General features: G+C 36.1%; 2 protein-coding genes and 1 long non-coding RNA gene across 5 annotated transcripts; all 3 read right to left on the bottom strand.

Moving 5' to 3' along the window:
• Positions 1-9,154: 9,154 nt before the first annotated feature.
• On the bottom strand, positions 9,155-13,015 carry LOC112100126. Of its 3 annotated transcripts, none has more exons than XR_002906452.1 (5): positions 12,930-13,015; positions 11,139-11,266; positions 9,840-11,012; positions 9,476-9,595; positions 9,155-9,401 (listed from the first exon to the last, which is right to left on the bottom strand). It is a non-coding gene; the product is annotated as an uncharacterized LOC112100126 (long non-coding RNA). The 3 variants fall into 3 exon arrangements; XR_002906451.1 differs by having other exon boundaries at positions 9,155-9,595; positions 9,840-10,070; positions 10,902-11,012; XR_002906450.1 differs by having other exon boundaries at positions 9,155-9,595.
• A 4,563-nt stretch (positions 13,016-17,578) lies between these two features.
• On the bottom strand, positions 17,579-19,457 carry LOC18048018. The gene is made up of 2 exons (XM_024188418.1): positions 18,797-19,457; positions 17,579-18,718 (listed from the first exon to the last, which is right to left on the bottom strand). Exons 1-2 carry the CDS (start codon positions 19,086-19,088, stop codon positions 17,781-17,783), a joined length of 1,230 nt encoding a protein of 409 aa, XP_024044186.1. The 5' UTR covers positions 19,089-19,457; the 3' UTR covers positions 17,579-17,780.
• A 184-nt stretch (positions 19,458-19,641) lies between these two features.
• LOC112100125 lies at positions 19,642-21,846 on the bottom strand. Its single transcript, XM_024188419.1, has 2 exons — positions 21,576-21,846; positions 19,642-21,360 (listed from the first exon to the last, which is right to left on the bottom strand). Exon 2 carries the CDS (start codon positions 21,049-21,051, stop codon positions 20,434-20,436), a length of 618 nt encoding a protein of 205 aa, XP_024044187.1. The 5' UTR covers positions 21,052-21,360; positions 21,576-21,846; the 3' UTR covers positions 19,642-20,433.
• Positions 21,847-24,900: the final 3,054 nt, after the last annotated feature.

The raw sequence follows: 24,900 nt of genomic DNA, 5'->3' as shown, positions 1-24,900 counted from the left end.
GATAATAAATTGATGGATATTGTTACAACTTATTGACTATTGAGCACTAGTGTTTTGTTTTTTGGTTAAAAAAAATAATTGGCTAACTCTTTTGAAGTTAAATTATTTTTAAGCCCTAAAAAGAATCAGATATGACCAAAGATCAAACATGACTAAATAAACTTACATTTAATGAGAAGAAAAATGAAAGAAAAAGGCTATAAATATCAAATTATACGTGTGATATAATTGATGATATTTAGAGATATAAGTATTGTAAAATTATGTTGAGAGAGGAATTATGACCAATAATTGTTAAAATAATAGTGAATTGATAGCCATCTTAAAAAAAAAATCATCTAATATACTTGTGATTCGATTAGCGAAGAAGTGATATTTATTTCAAAATATATCAATTATTCTTTTACGTAATTTTAAATAGGAATAAATTATAACCCTAGGAGAGGGGCTTCATAAAGATTTTTTGAGAGGTGCCAATAGCATCACTCGTCATTATCTTGAATTAGTTAAATAACTGCAGTCACAGCACGTCAGCACGGGGCTGATGCCCGTTTTCATTGGGCCTTGCCGGCTGGGTCTAATCTCGGCTCTGACTAATCCCACATGGGCCGAACAATCCGTTAATTAGTCTCGGGTTATTACCTCTTCCGATCATAATTATTTGACGCGTTTATTGTTGTCTGCACAGGTCTCGTCGTCGTCGTAATTGAAATTGGCAGATGGGGTCAAAAGCCCTTGATAATTCTTATGACAAAACTACCTCAAGCCAAGAATCCCAAACTCAGTCTTTATTTTTCATTTTGTATTCCTCGCTCGCAATCGCTTTACTTATCTTGCTTGTTCCTCATCAATACGTCGATGGAAAATTTGTGCCGGGTTTCATATTTGCAGGGCGCCCATTTTTGTTTCACGCCTTCCTGTTCTCGGTCCTGCTCTCCTTCGCCGGCGCATCTAGCTCTTTGTTGATTGGAAACAATTGCCCGCGTGCGACAATTGGTAGATGTTATTACAGAATTTCAATGGTTTCCATGGCATCAGCTTTATTGATACTGGCTTTAGCCTTGTTTCTTGAAATTTTGAAGCTTCTGGGTTCTCCAGATCTTGAGTGGTGGGGGCTTCTATTTCAGGTATTTGGAAGGATCAGTCCTTCTTCTGAAGAAGAAAACACAGAGTTATAGAGTCCGCTGTTGGGTTTTGATTTCTACTCATATAATAAATTAAAAAAAAAAATTGGCAGTCTTATTTTCTTTTTCAATTAAGAAATTTAATGTAGATTTCAAGTGTTGTATGAAGATTATTTGTATTCATTAGCTGTTTGCTGATGAGTTGAGGTTTCAGATTCATGTATGAAATTTCATTGAAGAAAATAAATTAGATACGAAGATTCAAGTGTTGAATTACATAAGCACTAATCATTGGATACTTGTTTTAATCAAACTCAAATCCTTTTTGGCTGGTTGCAAGACCTTGGTGGCAAGGCCACTCTGAAGGGTTTTGGTTTTTGGAGGTGAGAACTTTTGATCAATTTAGCAGCTGCCCAATACCTACTTCACAGGTTCACGAAGGAGGAAATGACACAAATTTCCTACGAACATAAGAGGGAGATCACAAGTTTTCACGAAATATGGTGAGCAAATGTTTAATATAAAATAACTCTCAATCTCGCTTCCCAAACAAAAGCTTAAATACGACAAACTGCAATTGCTCGGAAGAGTATTATAAACTAGAGAACTCCTTGAACCCCGATGTTTTTTTTTTTATACTTCTTCTTCAATACTTCAAACCATGCAAATGCATGGCTATTTATAGCCATACTACCTTAGTGGTTTTCTTTGTTATTAATCAAGTTCACAAATTGCTCAACAAATTGCTCTACAATTTGCTTCGCATGTTTCCCACCAAATCCATTTAGTGAATAAATAGAGCCATATGTCTCTAACAATCTCCATCTTGGCTCCAATTTTTCCATCTCCAAGACAAGATGAGAAATGATGTTTCCAAATGCACCTAATGGTGCCACGCACCCGAAGGTGTTCAAATTAATCAAACTCTTCAAGGGTTCTCAAAACCTTGTTGTAATATGATTTATCTTTTTAGTTAGTATAGATTAGATGATGCTTCTTGTACATATAAGAAATTATATTGATAATATGTATGTAATTTAGATTTATCTTTTTAGCAATGGTTAGAGCCTTACACCTATCGTCTTTGGATCAGTGGCAGAGCATGGCTGTGCTTGGTTTGCTCTTTGAGCATTTATTAACAGAGCAAATGACACAACTGTAATTTTATTCACGACACAATCATAATCTTACATAAAAGTTTTCATAGCTAAAGGCAAAACATAAATGGGATTGCTGGCCTTGCAGCATCAGCAATTGCAGTAAGCAGATTATAACTTTCACATTTCCAGTTCAAGTGACCTTGCCGTTATGTAGTCCTGTGAACCATGATCTTGATTGTAGTCTATTGTTTTTGCAGGCTTTGATTTGCTCGGTTGCAGTCTTGATTTCACTTCTTGCTGTGTTCTTGTAGCAGACTATGCTGTTATCAATTTTTTGGGCACAGAAAGAGTCAGAGGCGCATAGCAGATTGTGTTGTTATGCACGATGCTTTCTGAAATTGTAAATTATTGAAGTGTCATCCTTTTTGTGACTCGCATTCTGCTTTTCCTTTGCGTGTTTGTGTGTACCACAGATATGCAAAGAATAACATACCAATTGTAAGCATATGCATTAACATAACATATTATTACAGATGCAATAGCATAAACTCAACAAATGATCCGTTAATTTCTAGTGTACATACAAACAACTCCAAATCCCTATATTTGCAGACCGATACAGAAGTTCAGTTATGCCGATGATATAATCAGCTTATTGTAGTAGATTAATCAAACTGCACAGGGTTCTCAAAACATTGTTGCAATATGATTTATCTTTTAGTTAGAATAGATTAGATGATGCTTCTTGTACATATAGGAAATTGTACTGATGATATGTATGTAATTTAGGTATACAAGTATTAAGCGATAGTTAGAGCATTACACCAATTGTCTCTGGATAAGTAGCAGAGCATGGCCGTGCTTGTTTGCTCTTTGAGCATTTTTGAACAAAACAAATGACACAACTGTAATTTTTATTCATGACACAATCATAACCTCACATAAAAGTTTAAGGTAAAACAGAAATGGGATTATGGAAGCATGCAAATAGCACAAGTAACGGAAAGACATCCACTCAAACAGATCGCTTAAATGAAAAAGGTATGGCGGAAATAGGCAACACACAAAGAGCACCAATAAGCCATAGCATGAGCTTTTCCGGAAATAGCGTCCCCGAGATGGACAAGAATCCACAAACGGTGGCAGCACATCCCATTGCAGTCATCAGTCGAGAAGCTCTGCGGCTACGCTGCACAATACAAGCACCAAAGCACAAAAGAAATCCAACAAAACCTAAAAGCTTGGCCGCAAACAAGAGAGTTCTGGCATCTTCCGATAAAGACGTGCCAGTGTTATACCGAATTAGTGGCGCGGCTACACAGACTTCAGCACCGAGAAAGAGGCATATCTTGGCCAAACTAGGGAAACAGAGCTGTCCTTCAGGCCGAGAGGATGCCACCCCATACGGTGGTGATCTATTTGGCGGTGGCTGTTTGTCCCCGTCTCCATCTTCAGATGATGCATTGCTGTGAGACGGTGGGGCCAGCCGGACTGAATTAGGAGAAATAACAGAGTAGTCATGGCTCAGATCATCGACTTGGAGTATATGCTTCTCACCACCATTGTCTCCCCAGTGCGGCTGACTTCTAAAAGCAGTTGTTCCAAACATGTTATATGGCTTCAGATCAGGCCAACCATTAACATGTACCAAGAGTTTATCCACTTGAGGCAGCGTATCAGGCCACTTTCTTGAATTCTTGCGTTCGACGGCCAGAAGTTTACCCAACTCTAACTCCAGACGTTCAGTACAGAGATTTACCCGAGGTTCAGTTGGAAGGTTCATTTCAGATAAAGACGGCCTCTTCCAATCGTACCAAACTCGTGAAACATGGGTTTGTCCTAATGACAAAGAAGGTATTTCCACTTGCAGAAACAACAACTCCAAGCGCGGATCAGCTGGGTCTTGGAATTGGAACTCGGGAATGGGATTAATATATGCCATTCTGATTTTTTCATCTTGAGCATGACAGGAATCAGAGACCGTCTCCCTGTCCATAGTCGACAACACAGGCAAATTTTCAAATGAAGATTCCTTACAATTAGCTTTGTGTGAAGACCCGTTTCTTGAATTCTTCAAATTGACGAGATCCGTATGCAATTTCTCTGCCCTAGTTCGACTATCAATCAACTTCGACCATGACAGAAATCCTATACGAACAACTTTGCGTTTGAGGTCGGAAATAGATCCCTTCCTGATTTCATCTTTTTCGGTACAATTGGGATTTCCATCATCTTCAGCGTAATCGGTCGTCGCTCCGATTATTCTTGTCGTCGCCAGCGAAGAATAACGAAAAAGCCAAGATCCTACTTCCTCTCTCGAGATATCTTCAAGCGCCGTTGCCAATTGATCGGAAAGAGCCATTTCAAACTCCGAAAGAGCCATATGGTGTGTTTGGCAAAATCTTTCAGGGCACACGAAGAGGATGAAGGAAAAGCTGTTTGAAAGAAAATATTTGTCTAATTCAACCGTGATTGTGATTTTATTATTTTTGAATTTTTTATTCTTATGCCAAGGGAGAATTTATAGAGATTTTATTATTTATTTAAAGGATTATATTAATATTTATAAAATTTTAAAAAATATTTTAATTAAAATTTTTTAAATAAAAATTAATTCTCTCATTAAATTTGAAAAGTTATTTTTTTTTAATTTATATTTTATTATTTTTTATTAAAAAAAAAGAAAAGTATTTTAATTATTATTAATTTTTTTTAAAAATAATTATTTAATTAAAATAATATTAATTTATTTTTATTTAAAAAATATCATATTTTTTTATTATTTTATTTATCACATAAATAAATAAATAAATATTTAAATAATAAAATTTATGGGGGCTTTTGAAAATGGTCTAAGGTAACCAAAACAACAATGAATGACGTAGGACGTGACGCATGCTCCTTTCAAAAGTTATAGCAAAGGTTATTTTTACATACCTCCCCTGAGGTTTTAAGTAATAACAATTTAATAAAAAATATGACAATATTTTTATATTTCTCCCCGCCATTAGTATTTCTGTCGGTTGACCGTTTGTGGATCGAAAAAATGACAAAAATACATTTTCAAGTTTCAAGGCTGAAAAAGTAATTCCAATTAGAAAAGGGAAAAAAAAAAAAGAGTTGTTCATGTTGGTCATGTGAAGGGAAGAGATTCCCATTCTCTTCTAAATCTCTCGCTCATTGTCTATTGCACATGAGAATGGGAGTGCAGAAGCCATGGAGTAAACGTGTCAGCTGTACCTTGCCTCTTGGACTTTTTTGTTTGGGGAAAATACGAATTACTGTTTGAAAGTGTATTACTTTTACTTTTCATCGATTCTTGTGGGAAATATATTTCTTCCCTTTTTGTCCGGTGATTCCAGTGAAATAAAATTAAATTAATTAATATAAAAATTAATTTTTCTACAAATTCGACATACATCGAAACCCATAATCTTTTACAACAAACATCCACAACATGGCATCACCAATTTTTCCAATCTTTCGGGCATGACTACAAGTGAATTTCAAGTACAAACACCCACACCCTATTTTCTTTGACTTTTGCCCAGCCCTTTATATGGAGAGAAAAAAAAAAGGGAAAAGAGAGAAGCTCAAGGGCAGAGAGAGGAAAAGAGAACCGGATCCAACCTGACCCGCGACCGTGACCCGATCGGATCTCCTGTTTCCGGCCACCGTTTCAGTCGAGCTTGGTACCGATCGGAAGCCCTTGAGCCGCTGGTCATCTCCATGCCATCCTTACCGCCGGAAAGCCACCGATCGAAACCGTGAAAAGCCGCGGAAACGCCGCCTCGATTGGCCACGGTTTCAGCGGTTTAACTAACCTCTTCGCAGCTCCAATGCCAGTAGTGGAACCACGTCGCCGTCTATACTCGCTCGTCGGTAATCTTCTATCACCATCCAAACTTGTCTTGTTCATGGGTAAGCTCCAAATGGTGATGAATCTTGATCCTCAAGCTTGATAATACTTGCTTATTTTCACATTTATGCTACTAAGGGTTGAATTTTGTGTGAGCAAAAAGATTTACACTTTTGTGAAGGGATTTTTTTTTTTCGGATAATGAATTGGAAAACCACTGATTAGAGATAATGAATTTTGTGTGAGCAAAAACCTAAAAACCACTAATTTGGGCATAAGATTTACACTTTTGCAGCAGGTATTTTGCGCATACCAATGCTAGTACAGTTAACTTTTTAAGTTTTTTTTTTTAATTTTAAATGAGCTTTTACGATTTTAGCCTTGTATACTGATACTATACATTATTTTATACTAACAGCAGGGGAGGGATGTAAAAATATTGTCATACTTTTTATTAAACTGTTATTACATAAAACCTCATGAGAGGTATGTAAAAATAACCCTTATAGCAAACCGCATACAAGAAATTCAACCTTATCCCATCACCTAATTATTGATAAATACACACCAATGGGTTCATTGGCACAATCGATGCGCTCAAGGTCTTCGTGTCATAACCATTGATATGATTCAATTTCTCTCTCAATAAAATTAAATAAAAATAAAATTATTTCCCTCTAATTTAAGATAAAATAAATATTTTTCATGTATTATGCTATGGTAAAAGATTCTTCTTATAATTTAGAAAAAACAGAAAATCTTACTTAAACGGAGGCTCTTGGGGATTTTTCCCATTTAGAGAGTAGGATAATAATTTTATACTCTATTTCTTTATTTTAAAAGGGGATGGTGATGAGTATTTATCTAATTTTTTATTCAGGAAAGGACGGGAATGAGACAGAATCATCATCTCCTCTCCATTTTCCCCTTTTAATTTTTAATTTTTTTAGAATCATTAGTGAATAAATAATATTTTAAATTATAAAATATTAAATATTGGTGTAAATAATAAATATTTAAATATTTATACAAATAATATAAATACTAGTTAATATAAAAAGTTTAATGTAGTTTAGACTTAACTATAGCGTAAAGCCCACAATACCACAAGTCCACAATTTATAAATCAAACTCTAAGTCATTTTCTCACTGTTTTTACTCATTCTTTCAAAATTATTCGCGCCATAGCCAACTCCCAACTCGTCCTCAACTCATCATAGCCTAGTAGCACGTCGCGTTGTCGGTGGCCGAACAACTTAGCTCATCGAAATGTCAGCTAGTAGTCCCACACACTACTTTGTTGCACCATCGTTGGTTGGCAAGAGATATCATTGTTATGAACAACATTCACGTCAATATTGTATAAAAATCACATTATGTAAATTTTATTTTGAAAATTATTATTTGAATATTATATATACCAAAAGTTTGATGAAGTAAAATGAAATAAGACCTATTTATGATTATTCTCATTCGATTTATATATTTTAGGTTAATATGACTAAATTAAATTCGAAAACAAAAAAAAAATCAGTATACAGAATATTGGGGATGAGTATGGGGATGTCGGTCCTCTCCTCTCCCCTCCCAATTGCCATCCCTACTATAATTCAAGATAGAATAAGAATCTCTCCGATATTATAGATAGGTAAAAATTCTAAATGAGTCATAATAAAATTATTAAAGATAATCTTTATATATTTTTTATTATAAATACTAATAGAATTAATATATCTGTGTATTATTAATAAATACACAAAACCAAGTGCGGTCACTTGTCAAGCCATTGTTAACTTTCCGCGTGGGGCAGCCATTGAAGACTTTTGAGAAAAGAATACTCGAGAGGAAGAATTAGCATCACTTCAAATTGATCCTCACAAGAAGACGACGACGAAGAAGATGGCGTTCAAAACCCATGAAGATAGCAAAAGAATCATATACTCTCTCATTGATTTTTATTTTGTATTCCTCCCTCTCAATTGCTTGAATTATCTTACTTGTTCCAAATCAGTACCTGGTGGCTTTCATCATTTTTGCAGCACACCCATTTATGTTTCATGCCCTCATGTTCCTCGTCATGCTCTCCTTCGCCGCAACGTCTAGCGCCTTGTTGATCCGAAACAATTCCCCGGATGCACCCATGTGATGTGGAGATGCCATAACTTAATTTCAAGTGTTTCCCTCGCATCAGCTTTATCATCAATACTTGCCTGTGCCTTCTTTCTAGAAATTTTCAGCCTACTTCTGCCATCCCCAGGTTTCAAGTTGTGGCAGCTGAATGAGGGGAAGCTGGCTTCCGCTTCCGATTAACAATAGTAAAAAATTCATCTTCAAAAACAATCATGATTGAAAGTGCATGAAAAAATGGTGGTGATGGAGGCGGGCATAATTATTTATTACAGATGGTGATTAAAGAAATCCATTCCGTTTGCCTCTTTAATTTTATTTTGGAAAAAGTTTAGAATCCATACGAGGTATCGGGCGTATTTCTGAATGCGTTCCGCGAACTGTCATATGAGTGTCTTCGCGTTTTCAATTGACTTCACTATCGGGAAGACTTTAACACTTCTTTTCAAATCACGCAATCAATAAGAATACACTCCACATCTTTGTCGAAGAGTACTTGAGTTCTTCCGACTAATGCCACATTCAATTCATCTTGAGAAGGTCCATTAAGAGTGCCGCCAATCATGTGATAAGTAAATAATATATATAAATGATTATATTAAATTTAATTACACATTTCATATATACATTAATTAATTATATATATATTTTAAAATTCTACTTGTAATTTGCATGCTAACTGATGGGGGAGTTAAAAGAAATATGTCAGATTAAGAAATCAGTTTTAACAAAAACAAATAAATAAATGAATTCCCCATTTTTACTTGTGGCTCTTCTCTCGATGAAACTTAGAAAGAATTTTTTTTTTTTAATTTGTAGCTCCTCTTAACGAAAATTACCCCCAAAAAAAACACCAATATATCTTAATTGAATTTAACAACCATCTAAAAGAAATTAATTAAATTATAAATGTATGGGCCAAAATAAACATGGGTCAGATAACGTAGAGAACAAGCCCAATATAACTAGCCCAAAATCCAGATAATTAGCATGTACAAAATCCATGTGTCATGTAAATGTAGACTATGCAGTGACACCAAAAGTGTAACGTGTCAAACTAAGATCAAATCTCAAAAACTATATGAAGGATACACTCTGGGCGAAGGCAAACTTAAGCAAGCAGTCAGCTTCCGGCAACTTCAAAGCCAGCAGATCTCCAAGTAGCAGTTAAGCAGGTTTTCAGGAAGTCAACTGCAACACAACTTTTGTCCATTATATTGGGTGCTTTCATCGAGAATCAGAAACTTTAGCTCAAGAGAAACCACCTCCTGACGGAAAAATCAAGTCTGCTATGCTGAAAGCCACATCAAACATCTTCTCATCCATCAATTCAATTATAGCCGTGGATGCTTTAATATCAGCTTCTTAAAAATTCAGTTTCAAGGCTGAGAAGATGTAAAACATGCCAATCAGATTCTCTTATCAAGGAAAAAGCCTAGAAGATATCTAAATAATTGTTTCGGAATCAAAGGATTACAAGAAGACCAACATTTTGCTGGAACATACAATTTTTGAAGAAATAAAGACTTGACGGAAGAAAAATCTTAGAAGCCAGAAGCAAAATTGAATTCGCTCAAGGAGCAATGATACATGAAGATATCAGACACTCCAAGGGGAATAGCAGCTTACCATGAAGCTATCGCTATTCAGTTTATTCAAGACAAATTGCCTTCAACAAACTAGCTTCAACAACTTCAACGGATAATGATGATCCAGCTTTTATTGAGATACCAAGAGCATAAAGTGGATCTGTCAAGTTGCTGTGACGCCAAGATCATAAAAGCTTTGTCCTCCATCAACTCTATTATAAGTTTAGAACAGAGGATTCAAGCAAGGAGTTACACCATCAGCATCTACCATCTGAGGTGCATAAGCAACCAAGACAACTTTTAAGAAGAAATAAAGCTCGACACTTTGAAAGCAAAGAAGATAAAGTGTTAAAGGATTGTCATTATCAAAACAGACCAAGATTCCGAATGAAAAAGTACTTCAAGACTAGTTGTTGTTGAAAACCATTGTGCACGTAAATCAAGCAAAGGTAGAAGCAACCACAGTAACCACAAGAGAGAAAGGAAAAATAATATGAGAATAACGAAGAGGAACACAGAAAGCTAGCTGAAGATACATCTTATACAGAGAAAAGAATAACAGCAAGCACAAGATCTTCTTCAAATCCTAAAGCAATCAAGTTAAATTAAACAACCGGCTCATTTAGTGTTCCAACAAACCCAAAGTTATGAGGCTACAACTTTTTATAACCAGAGGCAATAAGCTTTCAACTTCAGAAATATGTTTACACTAAAGAAACAACTCGAGGAAAATCAAAGTACTCCAATAAAATTCTCATCTGAGGAGACAATAAAGATAAAATCTTGAAAAATTGATATTCATGGGAAAGGACAGAGAAGGTGCAAAAACAGTCGAAGAGTTTACAAGTGATCTTCGGAAAAAGAGTATAAATACAAGCTAAAAAGTCGCTCTAAGATTTGAGATGATTGAAGTTTATCTGCATACAAGTTTGAAGAATTGTTTTAAAAAAATAAATAAATAAATAAAGAGACAGATCAGCATTTATTTAGCCAGATGGTGACTCTTAAAACTACTACAAACAAGAAGATCAAGCTCTCAGTCAAGGTCCTACTAGAAGGAAATAATCCATTCAACACAGAAAAAGGGGCAAGGACACTATACAGTCAATATTGCAGGTTGTCAAACGGCTTTCGGTAATATGCTCTTGTTCCGCATAATCAATCTTCATTCGGAGGAAGCAAAGACATTGCATCACCAAATCATTATGCAACTCTGAATTTAAAATGCAATGGGAAAAAATCAAAGACCAACATATGCTATATAAAAATAATATTCCATCAATAGTTTATTCAAACAAGCTGAGTATAATTGAAGACTAGGCCAGAATTCAATTCTTACTGTGACTTGAATAGCAGCATAGGCAGTGGGTTCTTATAAAAAAGACAAGATATCAACTACAAAGCTTCATCAGCAAAAGTAACTTCCATCTTTGACAAATAACAGAACTTTGATGAGCGAATTTCAACCTGAAGCAAATTGGCCACAGAGAATTTTCAAATTCAAAAATAGTGTTATGCATAACATGAATTGGCATCATTTCAAAGCAATTACAGACCAAAATCCTTTCAAATTTTAGCTTCAATGGAAACAGGAGGATAGGAAAAAAAAAAAAAACAATTATCAGCAATAAAACTGAGTAAAAACACATCAAGTCGACATGAGCATAGCTGAAGATACAGTGGAAGCAGAACTATTTTGCCCTTTTAACAAACTAGCATGAAAATAATCCATCCAGGCTAAAAGTTGTTGAGTATGAGAAGAATAACGAGAGGAACAACATCCAGGGAATATCAATTCGGACATACATATCTAATGAGAGACTACCGCCTAATGCTTTTCCCCTCAATTCAGAATTTTTACAAACGATTTTTTCAGGCATGGAACGGCAAATACTATTCAACAGTTAACACACTATTGACAGGTTATCACTTCTTACACAAGCAAGAAGGGGCCTTGCTAAATAATTTCAGCTTCCAGTATGCAAGTTACAGCTTGGAATTAAGTTCCAATTAACCATATCCTCACTGGAAATCATGATATCAAACTCATAGGATTGAAAATACAAACTAAGCAGTTTCAGAAATGAGGATAATTTTTAGCACAATAGTCAGTTCATCCAAAAAAGCAACATGACTACAAGTGTGGGCGAATCAAGTTTGCAGGACAAGTGTTTAAGAAAACAAAGAGAAGAAAAAAGCTTCGTATAATGCTTTAAAGAAAATTTGGAGAATAACATCAGCTGCTACAAAGTTTTGCAGATGTCTCTAAAGTGTGAATCCACTGCTATGAAGTCACAGCTAGCATGGGACAAAGAATCAACACTTGCCATTCTATTTGTGCACAAAAAGAAATCAGGTAAGTAAATCTATCATATGAAGATTGTTAATACATTTATTCCCAGACCAAAATATTTCATTTTGCCATACATTTACGCATCACAAAAGAATTGCAGCTTATCTTGAAAGAACATAACTATTCAGTCATTCAATGAAAAATCTTCTGTGCCCGATATCCTATACTAGGAGACACATGAAAAAAATGATATCAATTTGATTCAACAATTGTAGTTTGAATCAACTTATAAAGCTCCAGCTCAACTCAAATAAACAACATTGATCTATGATCAACTTGTGGCGTAGGCCCCGAAATGCTAACAATCTGGTTTCAAATCATATTTTGAATCAAATTTCATGGCTCCGATCTCAAATAAAATTAAAGATTGATCTGCGACGAAATCCTAAAAATTGTGCCTATTATTATTGGGCAAAAGGCTATTATAACCTGTTATTGTTAGACAAAAAATATTTGCTTCCTGAAATAGGAAAGAAAGCTCTATACGAGCAAATCAAATGAATTCGCTCTCTAAAAGTTTCAAATAAAAATGATGAATGAAATAAAAGTTGGGAAAGCTTCTTGAGCTACTAAAATTCATCGATCAATGCTCAAATTTTGGAACAAAGATTGATCAATGAATCAAAATACAAAATCAAATTAGTTATCCTCGTTAGAGGATAGACTTTGATAATCTGAGTCTGCTTTATATTACATTCTAATGTTCTATATCTTATCAGGCTCAGCTAAACTATTGCATCAAAGATCCAATAACGGTAGCATGGTCGCTCATCATACCTTAGTCCAAAAGCCAGGAAAAAGAATAACGGAGAACAAGGCATTGTTCGTATTCAATAACAGCAGAGTAAGTTGCAAACAGCAACTTTGGTCTTGCAACTGTTGCAACCTGCAACGTAGCTGAATCCTTCCTTTTATATTCGGAAACAAAATGAAAAAAATAATGGGGGTAATTGTATGGGCCAAAATAAACATAGGTCAGGTTACAAAAGGCGGTGCTATTGGCACCTCCCTTGAACTCATTTAAGACCCCATTTTCATGTTTATATCTTCAATCGGGGTTAAAATTACATAAAAGGACGAAATAAATTTATTAAAATCAAATTTTAATTTCTTTTTGTTAGTAATTCTTCAAACCTAATCAAATACTTTATCGGAATTTTTTTTATTTTACCTTTAATTTCTTATTATATTTTTTTTTTGTAAATAAAATAATTGCCCACTTGGTGTAGAAAGTTTAGTAGATTTGATAAATTTATTGTTTTTGTTTATTATTGTTTTTATAAAGATTTGATAAACTACTTGCACATTTTCTCCTAATTACTTCAAAATCATTTTGGAATTGTAAAAATAAAAATAAAAATGAATCCACTATATATTAAATACTGAAAATAAAGAGTTTACGATGTGTGGGTGTGAATTATATGAAAAAGAAAATATATGGATTTGGGTTTAATTAATTTTGTATTTGTAGTTTTATGTAATTTCATCTTATAAAAATGCTGTTAATGTGAAAAATGGGGTTGTATAAGGATCTTAAGGGGGTGCTAATAGTATTACTCGAATATAAAAATGTAGAGAACAAGCCCAAAATCCAAATAATTAACATGTGAAAAAGTGACACGTGGTGTCAAACTAAGATCAAAGCTCAAAAACTATATAAACGGGTTAATAGGGGTGGGCAAAAAAACCGTAGTCTTAAAAAAACCGAACCGAACCGACGGTTTTTTCTAATTCGGTACGGTTTTTTTTTTTTACAAAAAACCGAACGGTACAATTTATAAAAAAACCGAAATGTCGGTTCGGTATTCGGTTCATTTAACTGAACCGAAAAATCGAACCGAAAAACCGAATTATTTTTAAATTTTATTAAATTAAATATGTGTTAATTTTTAACTGATTGTGTAAGATAGCTAACATAAACTTGCATACACACAATCAGAGTATATATATATGTTAGTGTTACAATTTCGTAAATTTTTATTTCCCAAAATAAACCCTAAAATCAAATATAAAAAAATTTCGTAAATTTCGTAAATTTCAATTTCTTGAAGAATTTTTTAGGCTAATGCAATCTTAAAAACAACAGCAAGTAGCTGAGGAGTAAATGATAGTTGATTGATGTTGCTTACCAGTAAGTTTTCTTTATTTTTTTTTAAACTAGCATCTTATTATATAGATTTTTTATTTAATTATTTATTAATAGTTAGTAAGATATTATTGATAAAATGTGTTTTGAATACTTTGTATTTATTGTTAATATTTGTAATGAAATTAGGATGAACTTGTTGAAAAAAATTATTACATTTATGAAGCCCAATGGGCTAAAAATTTGAAAATTCAAAATAGGCCAAGAACCGAAAAAACCGAACCGAACCGAACCGAACCGAAAAGAACCGTTTGAATTCGGTTCTTTTTTAGTTCGGTTCTTATTCGGTTCTTTTTATAAAATAACCGATTTAAATCGGTTCTACTTAATTTCGAACCGAACCGAACCGAACCGAACCGTGCCCACCCCTAAACGGGTACATTCTTCTTAAAGAGGAGAGGCGAAGGCGAACTGAAGTAAACAATGAGCTTCCAGCAGCTAAAGCCAGCAGATCTTCGAGTAACAGTTACGCAAGTCTTCAGCAAGTCAACTCAACCAAGTTATACTTAAGTAGCCAGCACAATGATTGTCCATTACAATAAAGGCCAAAGTTATGTTGCAACAGTAGTACGGTACCACTGTTACTTTTAGTCATTGAATTTATAATTGTACAGTTGTATTAACAAGATTCAATGGCTGAAAGCAACAGTGGTACCGTACCACTGTTGAAACATAGCTGGACCCTACAATAAATATATTTTTTGTAATTAAATTATAATCATAATCTGTTTTTGCCATTGTTTTAAAAAATTTCAAGTTATATAGGCACATGACTAATCCAATTTGAAGTATCTCAGCCTGAAATACGATAAAATCTCCATAGGTTAAAATCTTATTTAATAATAATTTTTTTTTAAATCCCCACTTGAGTTGAGGTCAATAATGTTAAATTATAATTCGATTAATTATCATTGTCTTTGTTAATAAGCATTTCTTGAACCGAATACTATTAATTTATCGAGATTTTACTTTTAACATAGAACAAAAGTCTTATCCCTATTAATTTCTTCAATACTTTAAACCACGAAAACTCTATAAAACATCATGAAATTACTTTAAGTCATGAAAACTATTTATTTATTATTTTGTTAACTCTCACTTTTTTTTTTTTATAATCACAACCCAATTTTTTCTCACCTACATGCGTGGAATTCAAACCTCAAATATCGTGTTTTCAACCTAAAAAATTTTCCCAAATCAACTAGTAATTTACTAAATTCATTTTATAAGGTAGGTTGTTGTATCAACCTGTTTCTTTTTTTTTTTACCTTTTAAGAAATTAAAAAATTTTGAAAAATCCAGGCCGCCCAAGTTGGTCCTGGGCTTCTCATATAGGCCGGAGCTCCAGCTGGGCCGAGTGGATCCTGACCCATTTACCTGTCCTGTGTCACTAAGGTTCAATCACCTACACTGTTGTTTTTATTGAATGTTACATTCAAATGATCGCTAACCGTTTGACAAAGACAAATAGCAGCAATTCGCAGGTGAGGTCTTCATAAATAAACCAATCATTGCTGATTGCTGCCTGCTGGCATCCTGCAACGAGCTCATAGTTCACCAGGAGGAGGTAGATGAAAATTATCCATGGTTGAACATGCCTTAAATTTCAACAGTCAATCCACCGAAAAACTTTACCATTAATTAATTAACTGATGAAATAAACAAAAAAATTAAGAGTTCGAAAATTTTTTCTCCCTTGCGACTGGAATTTGATTCTTTTTCGTCATTGTAATTTTTCCTGTTTTGTTCCTGCAATTTTTCTTTTGACCTGTTGTCCTTCTCCTCGCCTCTACATGTTTTGCTTCTTAAATCTGATCTTCAAAGCTCAGATGTTGCATCTCTTACTCAACTTGGGCGGATGGGATATGTGCTTCGTGTATATCACATGCATCAAACTCGTCCGAACGATATTTCTCATATTGACCGGTTCTATTTCGCAGAAGCAATAATTAAGTGCACTACATATTCTAAATTAAATCCATCAGGCAAAGAAATTTAATCAAAGACCATTTTGGTCTTGGGCATGTGAGCTACCACAATCCTCCTTAAATTGCTGCATTTTTCTGTTCTCCACAAACACTCATGCTATTGGTTCGTTTCCTAAGAGTATGGTCTATAGCTCTAATTTGCTAACCCACAATTCGTAAAACGTCTTGTCCATTTTTTCTTCCTAATTTTCCATAATAATTAACATGAAAGCATGCATGGTAAAACTACAGTACTCAAGAGTCAAGATATCACAAAGGTATAGTATAGACAACTAAGCATACCGTATAAGCAAGCAGGACAATTTTGTGCTGCAACAATTAGTGCTTCAGCGAGAGAAGAACCTGGATAAATTTGATAAAGAGGATTTTTGAAGCATAAATGCAATAGGGAAAAAAATAAAAGGTTAAATTAATTTCCATCTTCTGCAATGATGGTTCCAAGATGACATGAATTAGAGAAGTTGGATGTTCGATCAGCTATCCACCCTGTTAGAGCAGGCAATACTTCTTGAAAGTGTGAATTCATGGTTGTAGAATACTTATGGTAAATCATTAGCTAGTGTCACCAACAGTTTCATCTTTCATCTACCTTAACAAAATCTAATGCTTATATAGATAACGAGATTAAAATATCTAACTATATATTCAACTGAGAAGATAGGATTGAAAAAACAAAAATGTGATTGGGAAAGGATATTTAGGGATCACATTTAGCAATTTCTGTCATTTGTCAACTTCAACCACCAAGGAGGAACAAATGGTTCCAAGACATTCAATGCTGCTCAGGAGGGCTTGGCACATTAAAAATGAACAGAGTAAAGGAACACCTTTTCAATTCTATACTTTCGGAGGTAGAGCGATGGTGATATAACATGATATATCAAAATCAGGTTATATATAGTTTCTATCACATCAATAAATTATACTTTCTATCACAGTAGATTATACTTCCATGTCACCAAATTCAAAAGGCGGTCAAGCAAATAATATGAGACCAAAGGATAAAAATGATTCACATACTGTTTTCCTAATGTTTGTGCAAATGTGCCGGGTTGGTTGATAAGAAACTAGAGACTATTGGATGTATATTAGTTGAGAAGGGGCAACTTAATTAAAACACACCTTCTGGTTCCTATATGGCTCTCCTCCCATGTTAGATGATCGAGTTTTCACTTGTCAACAGTCAATGCACCTTGCAAGCAAGCAGTAAGCACTAAAGCAGCACCCTAGATCTTGAGACCAGCATCTCAAGAAGCAAGCTTCCTGACACTAATTAGGCCGTGACAGAAAAATTGTTTTTGAATATGTTATAAGATATTACACAAATAGTAAATGAGAAAAGCTCCAAAATCTCAACTTTGGTAACCTGATCAGCAAACAGTCATTATATTATATAACAGCGTAAGCCTACATAATTCAACAAACCTTGCAAGCAACCAGTAAGCAGCACTCCAGAGATTGACCACAGCATCTCAAGAAGTCCTGACACTATATTTATCTTCCAAGAGCGACAACTAACAACAATCCAAAAATGTCAGCAACAACTCCAAATGCTGTCAGCAGTTTAGCAGCTATGTTGGCTTGTCCTATCATATAAGCAAGCAAGCAAAAAATAAATCCCACCAAACCAAATAGCTTGGTGCCAAACAAGAGCGTTTTGTCATTGTCCGATAAAGAGTTGCCTCCGCTCTGAACGATTTGTGGCGGAGCAATGACTAATGTTGCGCTGATAGCGAGGAATATCTTGGCCAAATCAGTGACATTGAAATTGAACCATCCAGTGAAATTGAAAGTGAACCATCCAGCAAAATTGAAATTGAACCACCCTCTTGGCGGTGGGGGTGGGGGTGGTGCTGGTGCTGGTGTTGATGTTGGTGATGGTGATGGAGGTTGAACTTGAGGTGTTGACGTTGGTGGTTGATATTGAGGTGCTGGTGTTGGTGGTTGAACTTGAGGTGTTGCTCTCAGTGTTGATGATGGAGGTGTTTGTGGTGGTGGTGGTGTTGGCGGTGGCTGTGTTTGTGGTGTTGTTTTTCGTGGTGGTGAAGTCATCTGAACGGAACTATTAACAGTAGTGTCAGGGCTCCCCCAACAATCTTGGATTGTCCACTCCTCACCACTGCCGTCTCCGCCCTGCGCCCAGATGCTAAAATCAGTTGATCCAACATTATGACCGTATTTACCCTGATGTGTTGTTCTTGACTTCTTATATGCCTTCAGTTCAGTCCCTCCGTTACCAATATGCGCCTGCGCCCAACGTTTAGCGAAAAATTTAACGATTTCTAACTTTTGAGGCAAATTGCTTATTGAATTCCCAGGCCTGCTTCTTGAATAATTATTCCTTTCGACGGAACCCTTAAACAAAACGCGGGGTGCTAATGATGACAAATAATATTTTACCCCCTTCTCTGCGAAAACACATCCAGATCCACCATCAGTCCAGATCAAACCTTTCTTTCTGAGACAGAAGCGCAAACTTGGTAGCGCTTCTTCACGCAGTAGACATCCACCATCAGTCCAGATCAAACCTTTCTTTCTGAGACAGAAGCGCAAACTTGGTAGCGCTTCTTCACGCAGTAGACACGGCTCAACCCATTGATACCGCTTTTGTCTCCCTAGACCTGCGAAGTCTATTATTCTTCCTGAAAAGTGGATGAGGAAGGCATTCAAGATCTGGAAAATACAGAAAAGGGACACAAGAACTAGAGCTTCATATAGTATATTTGAAGAAGTTATCTCTTTGATTATCAAAAGCGTGGGGATCGGGAGGGGGACCCCCGTGGCCCGTGAGGTGGTTGCCATTCACCGATCGTAAAGAGCCAAGGCCTGTTGTGGACAGATTAATGAATCTTACTCGGAGAAGAAGCTGAGGGAAAAATATTGAGAGAAAATATTTGTGAAATTAAAAGTCATAGAGACACTTGTTTTTTACTCTGTGTAAAATGATGAACAAGACAACAACAACGGATGACGTAGGGCATGACCGATGCCCTTTGAAATTTGAGCGCTGATGTTTTGCCCCGGGTCAAACCCTGGGTCAAACTCCGAACTTGAGAAAACGACGCCGTTTTAAGGATTAATTTTTGCTAAGATAGACAAGCTACTTTCTCTGAATCGGAAAATTGAAGATAAGCCTTTCTGGATTTAATGTTATTGGAGATTCCATCTTCTCTCAGATTGGAATTTTGGAGTTTAACGTTAAAAAGGTTCAGATTTTTTTGTCTGTTTGGGTCAGCCCAGCGTTTTGAGGAAGATGAAGGTTTAAAAGAAACGGATTCTTGCTCTTGAGGCCTAGGATTAGAGAGAATAGAAATGGACTTTAAAAAATTTTTGATAACTAACCTTGTTAGGCCCACTTTGTATTCTCTTAGGTTGATTGCAATAATATGGGTTTTGGACTCAACACCCAACTCAAACCCATGCCCTTTATTTTTTTCAATCACCTATGAGCATTTTAAAATTTGAAAATTCTGACATAGATCAGAACCAGTGGATTTTCCAGCTTCATCCACTTTATCAGAGGATAATTGTACAAAAGGAGCTTCATACTCATCTCTAATTTCACCCACACTATATGCACTCTGCTGTTTCTTGCTGCCACGTGTAGGAATCGACCTTTTCTTGCCTTCTTCAACCTTGCAATCACTAGAGGACAGATATGAATTGTTTTTTCTTTTTCTGATTACTCTTAGCTTGACTTTCCACTTGGACCCATTTTCTTCAACATAAAAAAATGCTGGAATAAAACCATGCTCACCCTTCTTAACTTTGATCCTTAGCCTCTCTAAGATAAGCAAGTCTTTTTGTTTCTCTATCAACCATAACCAGCCCTCCACATTGCTGACCAATTTTCTCAAACACTTCATGTTTCCATAAATGAAAAGGAAGTCCTTCAATGCCCAACCATCCTCCCCAGAATAACAATCTATCTTCTCTTGGATTAATAGACGTGCTCCATTTTTCCAGCTTTATTCTGATGTGCCCCTCCAGCGTTAGCCTACCAATTCTCCCCAAGTCTTCTGCTTCCTTCACAGACTGACAAAAGAAGATGGCTTTATCAGACTGATAAGGTTTAAGAACAATCTTTAAATTCACCATCATGCTCAAACTCTTTTGGATCTTCCACCACGGGTCCCAACCCTGCTCCCTAAAGCACACGACAGCATGACTCCATAGTCCATACTCCATGTACAAGCTGTTCTGAATATTTGTTGCCTTCACCAAAAGCAAAAGCCTTCCTTTCTTCTGGTTTGATAAGCCTATTTGACCATGCTTCTGGATTATCTCTTCTATGCCCTGCACTTTTGTTAACAGATCTGCCAGAATCACCCCCACTCAGCTTATCTACTGCCTCTGCCAAAATCTTCCAGCCTTCTACTTTTCTTCCTTGAGGAACTAAAATGGACCTTACAAACCCAGACTCATTATGAGAAATCCGTAGGAAACTTCCAAAGGAATTGCTAAATTTCTCGACCCAAACTTGATAGAAGCTCCCTCTGAACATTCTGAAAAACTTGTTAACATGGCTATCATAATGAGCCTCATATAAACACCTACTCAGCCACAATGCACAGCCAATCTCAAACTTCAGCACAAACTTCCTTTGTCTATTGCACTCCGTAATCTTCAGGACATCTAAATTTGGATTATCTAAGGTTTCCAGCAAGAAGTATTTATGATCAATCCTGACCTCTAAAGAGAAATGAGACCAGGATGACAGACATTTGAAAGACTCTCTCACATTCTCTCTCATGACTTGGCACATTTCTAACACAAAATATCATCTGAACTACTGAGCGTCGAAGTTATTTGTGCTCGGAATTCATAGCAAATAAACTAAGAGATTGAGGTGGTGGAAAGAGAGAGATGTAAGTGTACAGTGAATACTTGTTAACAGGAATATAGAAATATTATATGTTCTTTCTGCAACTCGGCTACAGTTTGATTGCTTGCCAGGTCTTATCACAAGGCTGCAAGGCTGTGCTCAGTGGGTTATAAAAGTGAGGCATTCAACATCAGCCCATCCACGCACGAAAACAATGTTGCTCATCAGAATTCTGTCTCAAAGGTGCACCTGGCAATCCCTTTTCTAAAATTAATTACAGAATGTAAAATTAACAACCCTCCCAGGCTCCCACAGCCCTTAAAAAAAAAAAAAAGAATGGATAAAGAAGAAGAAAATATGTGAGGTGAAATATACTCGTAACATGAAAACTGCAGAAATTTGCATTTCTAGATCAAGAAATATTTTTTCCCCCCAAGTTAATAGCAACAGGAAGAGAATCTAACCTGATTGTTGGATAAATTCTGAACAGCAACCACTCAAATCTGACGAGGGGCGAGACAACCCCAGAAAGTGGCAAGGCAATGCATATGTTGTGGAGTGTACTGCAGCATGCAGTACCACACATTACAGTCTTCTTATGGCATAAACAGGCATAGTTTGGAAAAGCCTCCATCCCATAGAAACAATAGTGGCATCTCTAGTCTTGAGAATGTCATGCCATCTGTGTCACTTTAACCTAAACTGGAAGAAGCAATGAAATTGAAACATCTTATGACCTAGAGATATTGTTAAACTAGATAATAACGTTAACTATCAAAATTACAATGAAACAGTGAATCTGGTTATTCTACCCAAGTTAAACCAACATATTTAGCTGTGAACTTGTAAGCCATCATTTTTAATATGATAAAAGGATAAAATCTTATTAACAAGAGAAGAACCATGAAAAGTTCTGTAGTGCAGCAGCAGTCCACTCATTACATCATACTGAAATCGAAAGCAAAACTATAAGACCATAAAAATGAAACTATAACAACTTCAAATCTCTAAGAATGAAGAACAAAGATATATACTGAAATTGTTTAGTGAAAGAAACCCAAAAAGATGCCAAAAAAAAACTTTGTCCCATCATCTGGATATGGTTTCAGGCATCAAGGAAACTAAACTAAACAACAGAAAAAAGCATTATTTAATAATTCAAGAGGCAGTTTTCTTTTCCAAGATGACTGAGTCTGATGTTTGACTTCAGCAGTTAGTAATTACCAATACCTAAATATATTTAATCCAAAAAAATCCATATAGTTTTGAGTGGTAACTTAGAAAAGACAAAATGAAATGACAACCCAAGTGAAGGGAAAGTGGGGGAAAAAGAAAAAAAAATTCACCACTGCACATCAAAATGTTATTTGAGTATTCTTACCTGTATGTATCCAAATTTTCCTCACCAAGACTAATTCCTCCAGCCAAAACATAATGGCAGGGGTAAAAATGTTCGACCATCTCAAAAGGAAGATCATGTATCCCCAATCTTAGATACATCCCCATTCAAAAGCTCTCATATCTCTAATTGAGTGACCTCATCAAAATCATTGAGCTCACCTATATTCATTTTTTTGCCAGCCCTCTGTAATGCAGACTCAGCATCAGGCATAGATGTCAGGAGATTAGTCAGAGGAAATCTTGACTTGTTGAGAGGAAATACCAAATGATGGTGCTCGAGCAAACAGAGAGTTGTAGCTACATCAAATACTGAATCTGAGTATGAAGCTTTAGCTCAGGGAGCTTCTGAGTTGAAATGCTCAACCAATGTGCCATGAAAGCAAACCATATTGTAATTGATGTGCAATTTATAAATTCAGTGAGAAAGTAGCAAATAAAGAGACTGATGTTGGGTTTTTTCCAAGCCAAAAGAAATGGGTCTGTTGTTGATACTTCCATTAAACCATTGAGAGGAGGGAGGTCCAACCATCTTGAAAGCAGGCTCAATGTTGGCAACAGACAATATTGCTTGATGTGAAATTTTAGACAAAAGACAGAATACAACATGAACGAAGCTGGTAACACCCTATATTTGCAGACCGATACAGAAGTTCAGTTATGCCGATGATATAATCAGCTTATTGTAGTAGATTAATCAAACTGCACAGGGTTCTCAAAACATTGTTGCAATATGATTTATCTTTTAGTTAGAATAGATTAGATGATGCTTCTTGTACATATAGGAAATTGTACTGATGATATGTATGTAATTTAGGTATACAAGTATTAAGCGATAGTTAGAGCATTACACCAATTGTCTCTGGATAAGTAGCAGAGCATGGCCGTGCTTGTTTGCTCTTTGAGCATTTTTGAACAAAACAAATGACACAACTGTAATTTTTATTCATGACACAATCATAACCTCACATAAAAGTTTAAGGTAAAACAGAAATGGGATTATGGAAGCATGCAAATAGCACAAGTAACGGAAAGACATCCACTCAAACAGATCGCTTAAATGAAAAAGGTATGGCGGAAATAGGCAACACACAAAGAGCACCAATAAGCCATAGCATGAGCTTTTCCGGAAATAGCGTCCCCGAGATGGACAAGAATCCACAAACGGTGGCAGCACATCCCATTGCAGTCATCAGTCGAGAAGCTCTGCGGCTACGCTGCACAATACAAGCACCAAAGCACAAAAGAAATCCAACAAAACCTAAAAGCTTGGCCGCAAACAAGAGAGTTCTGGCATCTTCCGATAAAGACGTGCCAGTGTTATACCGAATTAGTGGCGCGGCTACACAGACTTCAGCACCGAGAAAGAGGCATATCTTGGCCAAACTAGGGAAACAGAGCTGTCCTTCAGGCCGAGAGGATGCCACCCCATACGGTGGTGATCTATTTGGCGGTGGCTGTTTGTCCCCGTCTCCATCTTCAGATGATGCATTGCTGTGAGACGGTGGGGCCAGCCGGACTGAATTAGGAGAAATAACAGAGTAGTCATGGCTCAGATCATCGACTTGGAGTATATGCTTCTCACCACCATTGTCTCCCCAGTGCGGCTGACTTCTAAAAGCAGTTGTTCCAAACATGTTATATGGCTTCAGATCAGGCCAACCATTAACATGTACCAAGAGTTTATCCACTTGAGGCAGCGTATCAGGCCACTTTCTTGAATTCTTGCGTTCGACGGCCAGAAGTTTACCCAACTCTAACTCCAGACGTTCAGTACAGAGATTTACCCGAGGTTCAGTTGGAAGGTTCATTTCAGATAAAGACGGCCTCTTCCAATCGTACCAAACTCGTGAAACATGGGTTTGTCCTAATGACAAAGAAGGTATTTCCACTTGCAGAAACAACAACTCCAAGCGCGGATCAGCTGGGTCTTGGAATTGGAACTCGGGAATGGGATTAATATATGCCATTCTGATTTTTTCATCTTGAGCATGACAGGAATCAGAGACCGTCTCCCTGTCCATAGTCGACAACACAGGCAAATTTTCAAATGAAGATTCCTTACAATTAGCTTTGTGTGAAGACCCGTTTCTTGAATTCTTCAAATTGACGAGATCCGTATGCAATTTCTCTGCCCTAGTTCGACTATCAATCAACTTCGACCATGACAGAAATCCTATACGAACAACTTTGCGTTTGAGGTCGGAAATAGATCCCTTCCTGATTTCATCTTTTTCGGTACAATTGGGATTTCCATCATCTTCAGCGTAATCGGTCGTCGCTCCGATTATTCTTGTCGTCGCCAGCGAAGAATAACGAAAAAGCCAAGATCCTACTTCCTCTCTCGAGATATCTTCAAGCGCCGTTGCCAATTGATCGGAAAGAGCCATT

This window comes from Citrus clementina, unplaced genomic scaffold (genome assembly GCF_000493195.1).
Source record: "Citrus clementina cultivar Clemenules unplaced genomic scaffold, Citrus_clementina_v1.0 scaffold_3, whole genome shotgun sequence".
Taxonomy (NCBI): domain Eukaryota; kingdom Viridiplantae; phylum Streptophyta; class Magnoliopsida; order Sapindales; family Rutaceae; genus Citrus; species Citrus x clementina.
Note: the sequence above shows the minus strand (reverse complement) of the source record. Positions and strands in the feature narration are given on the sequence as shown.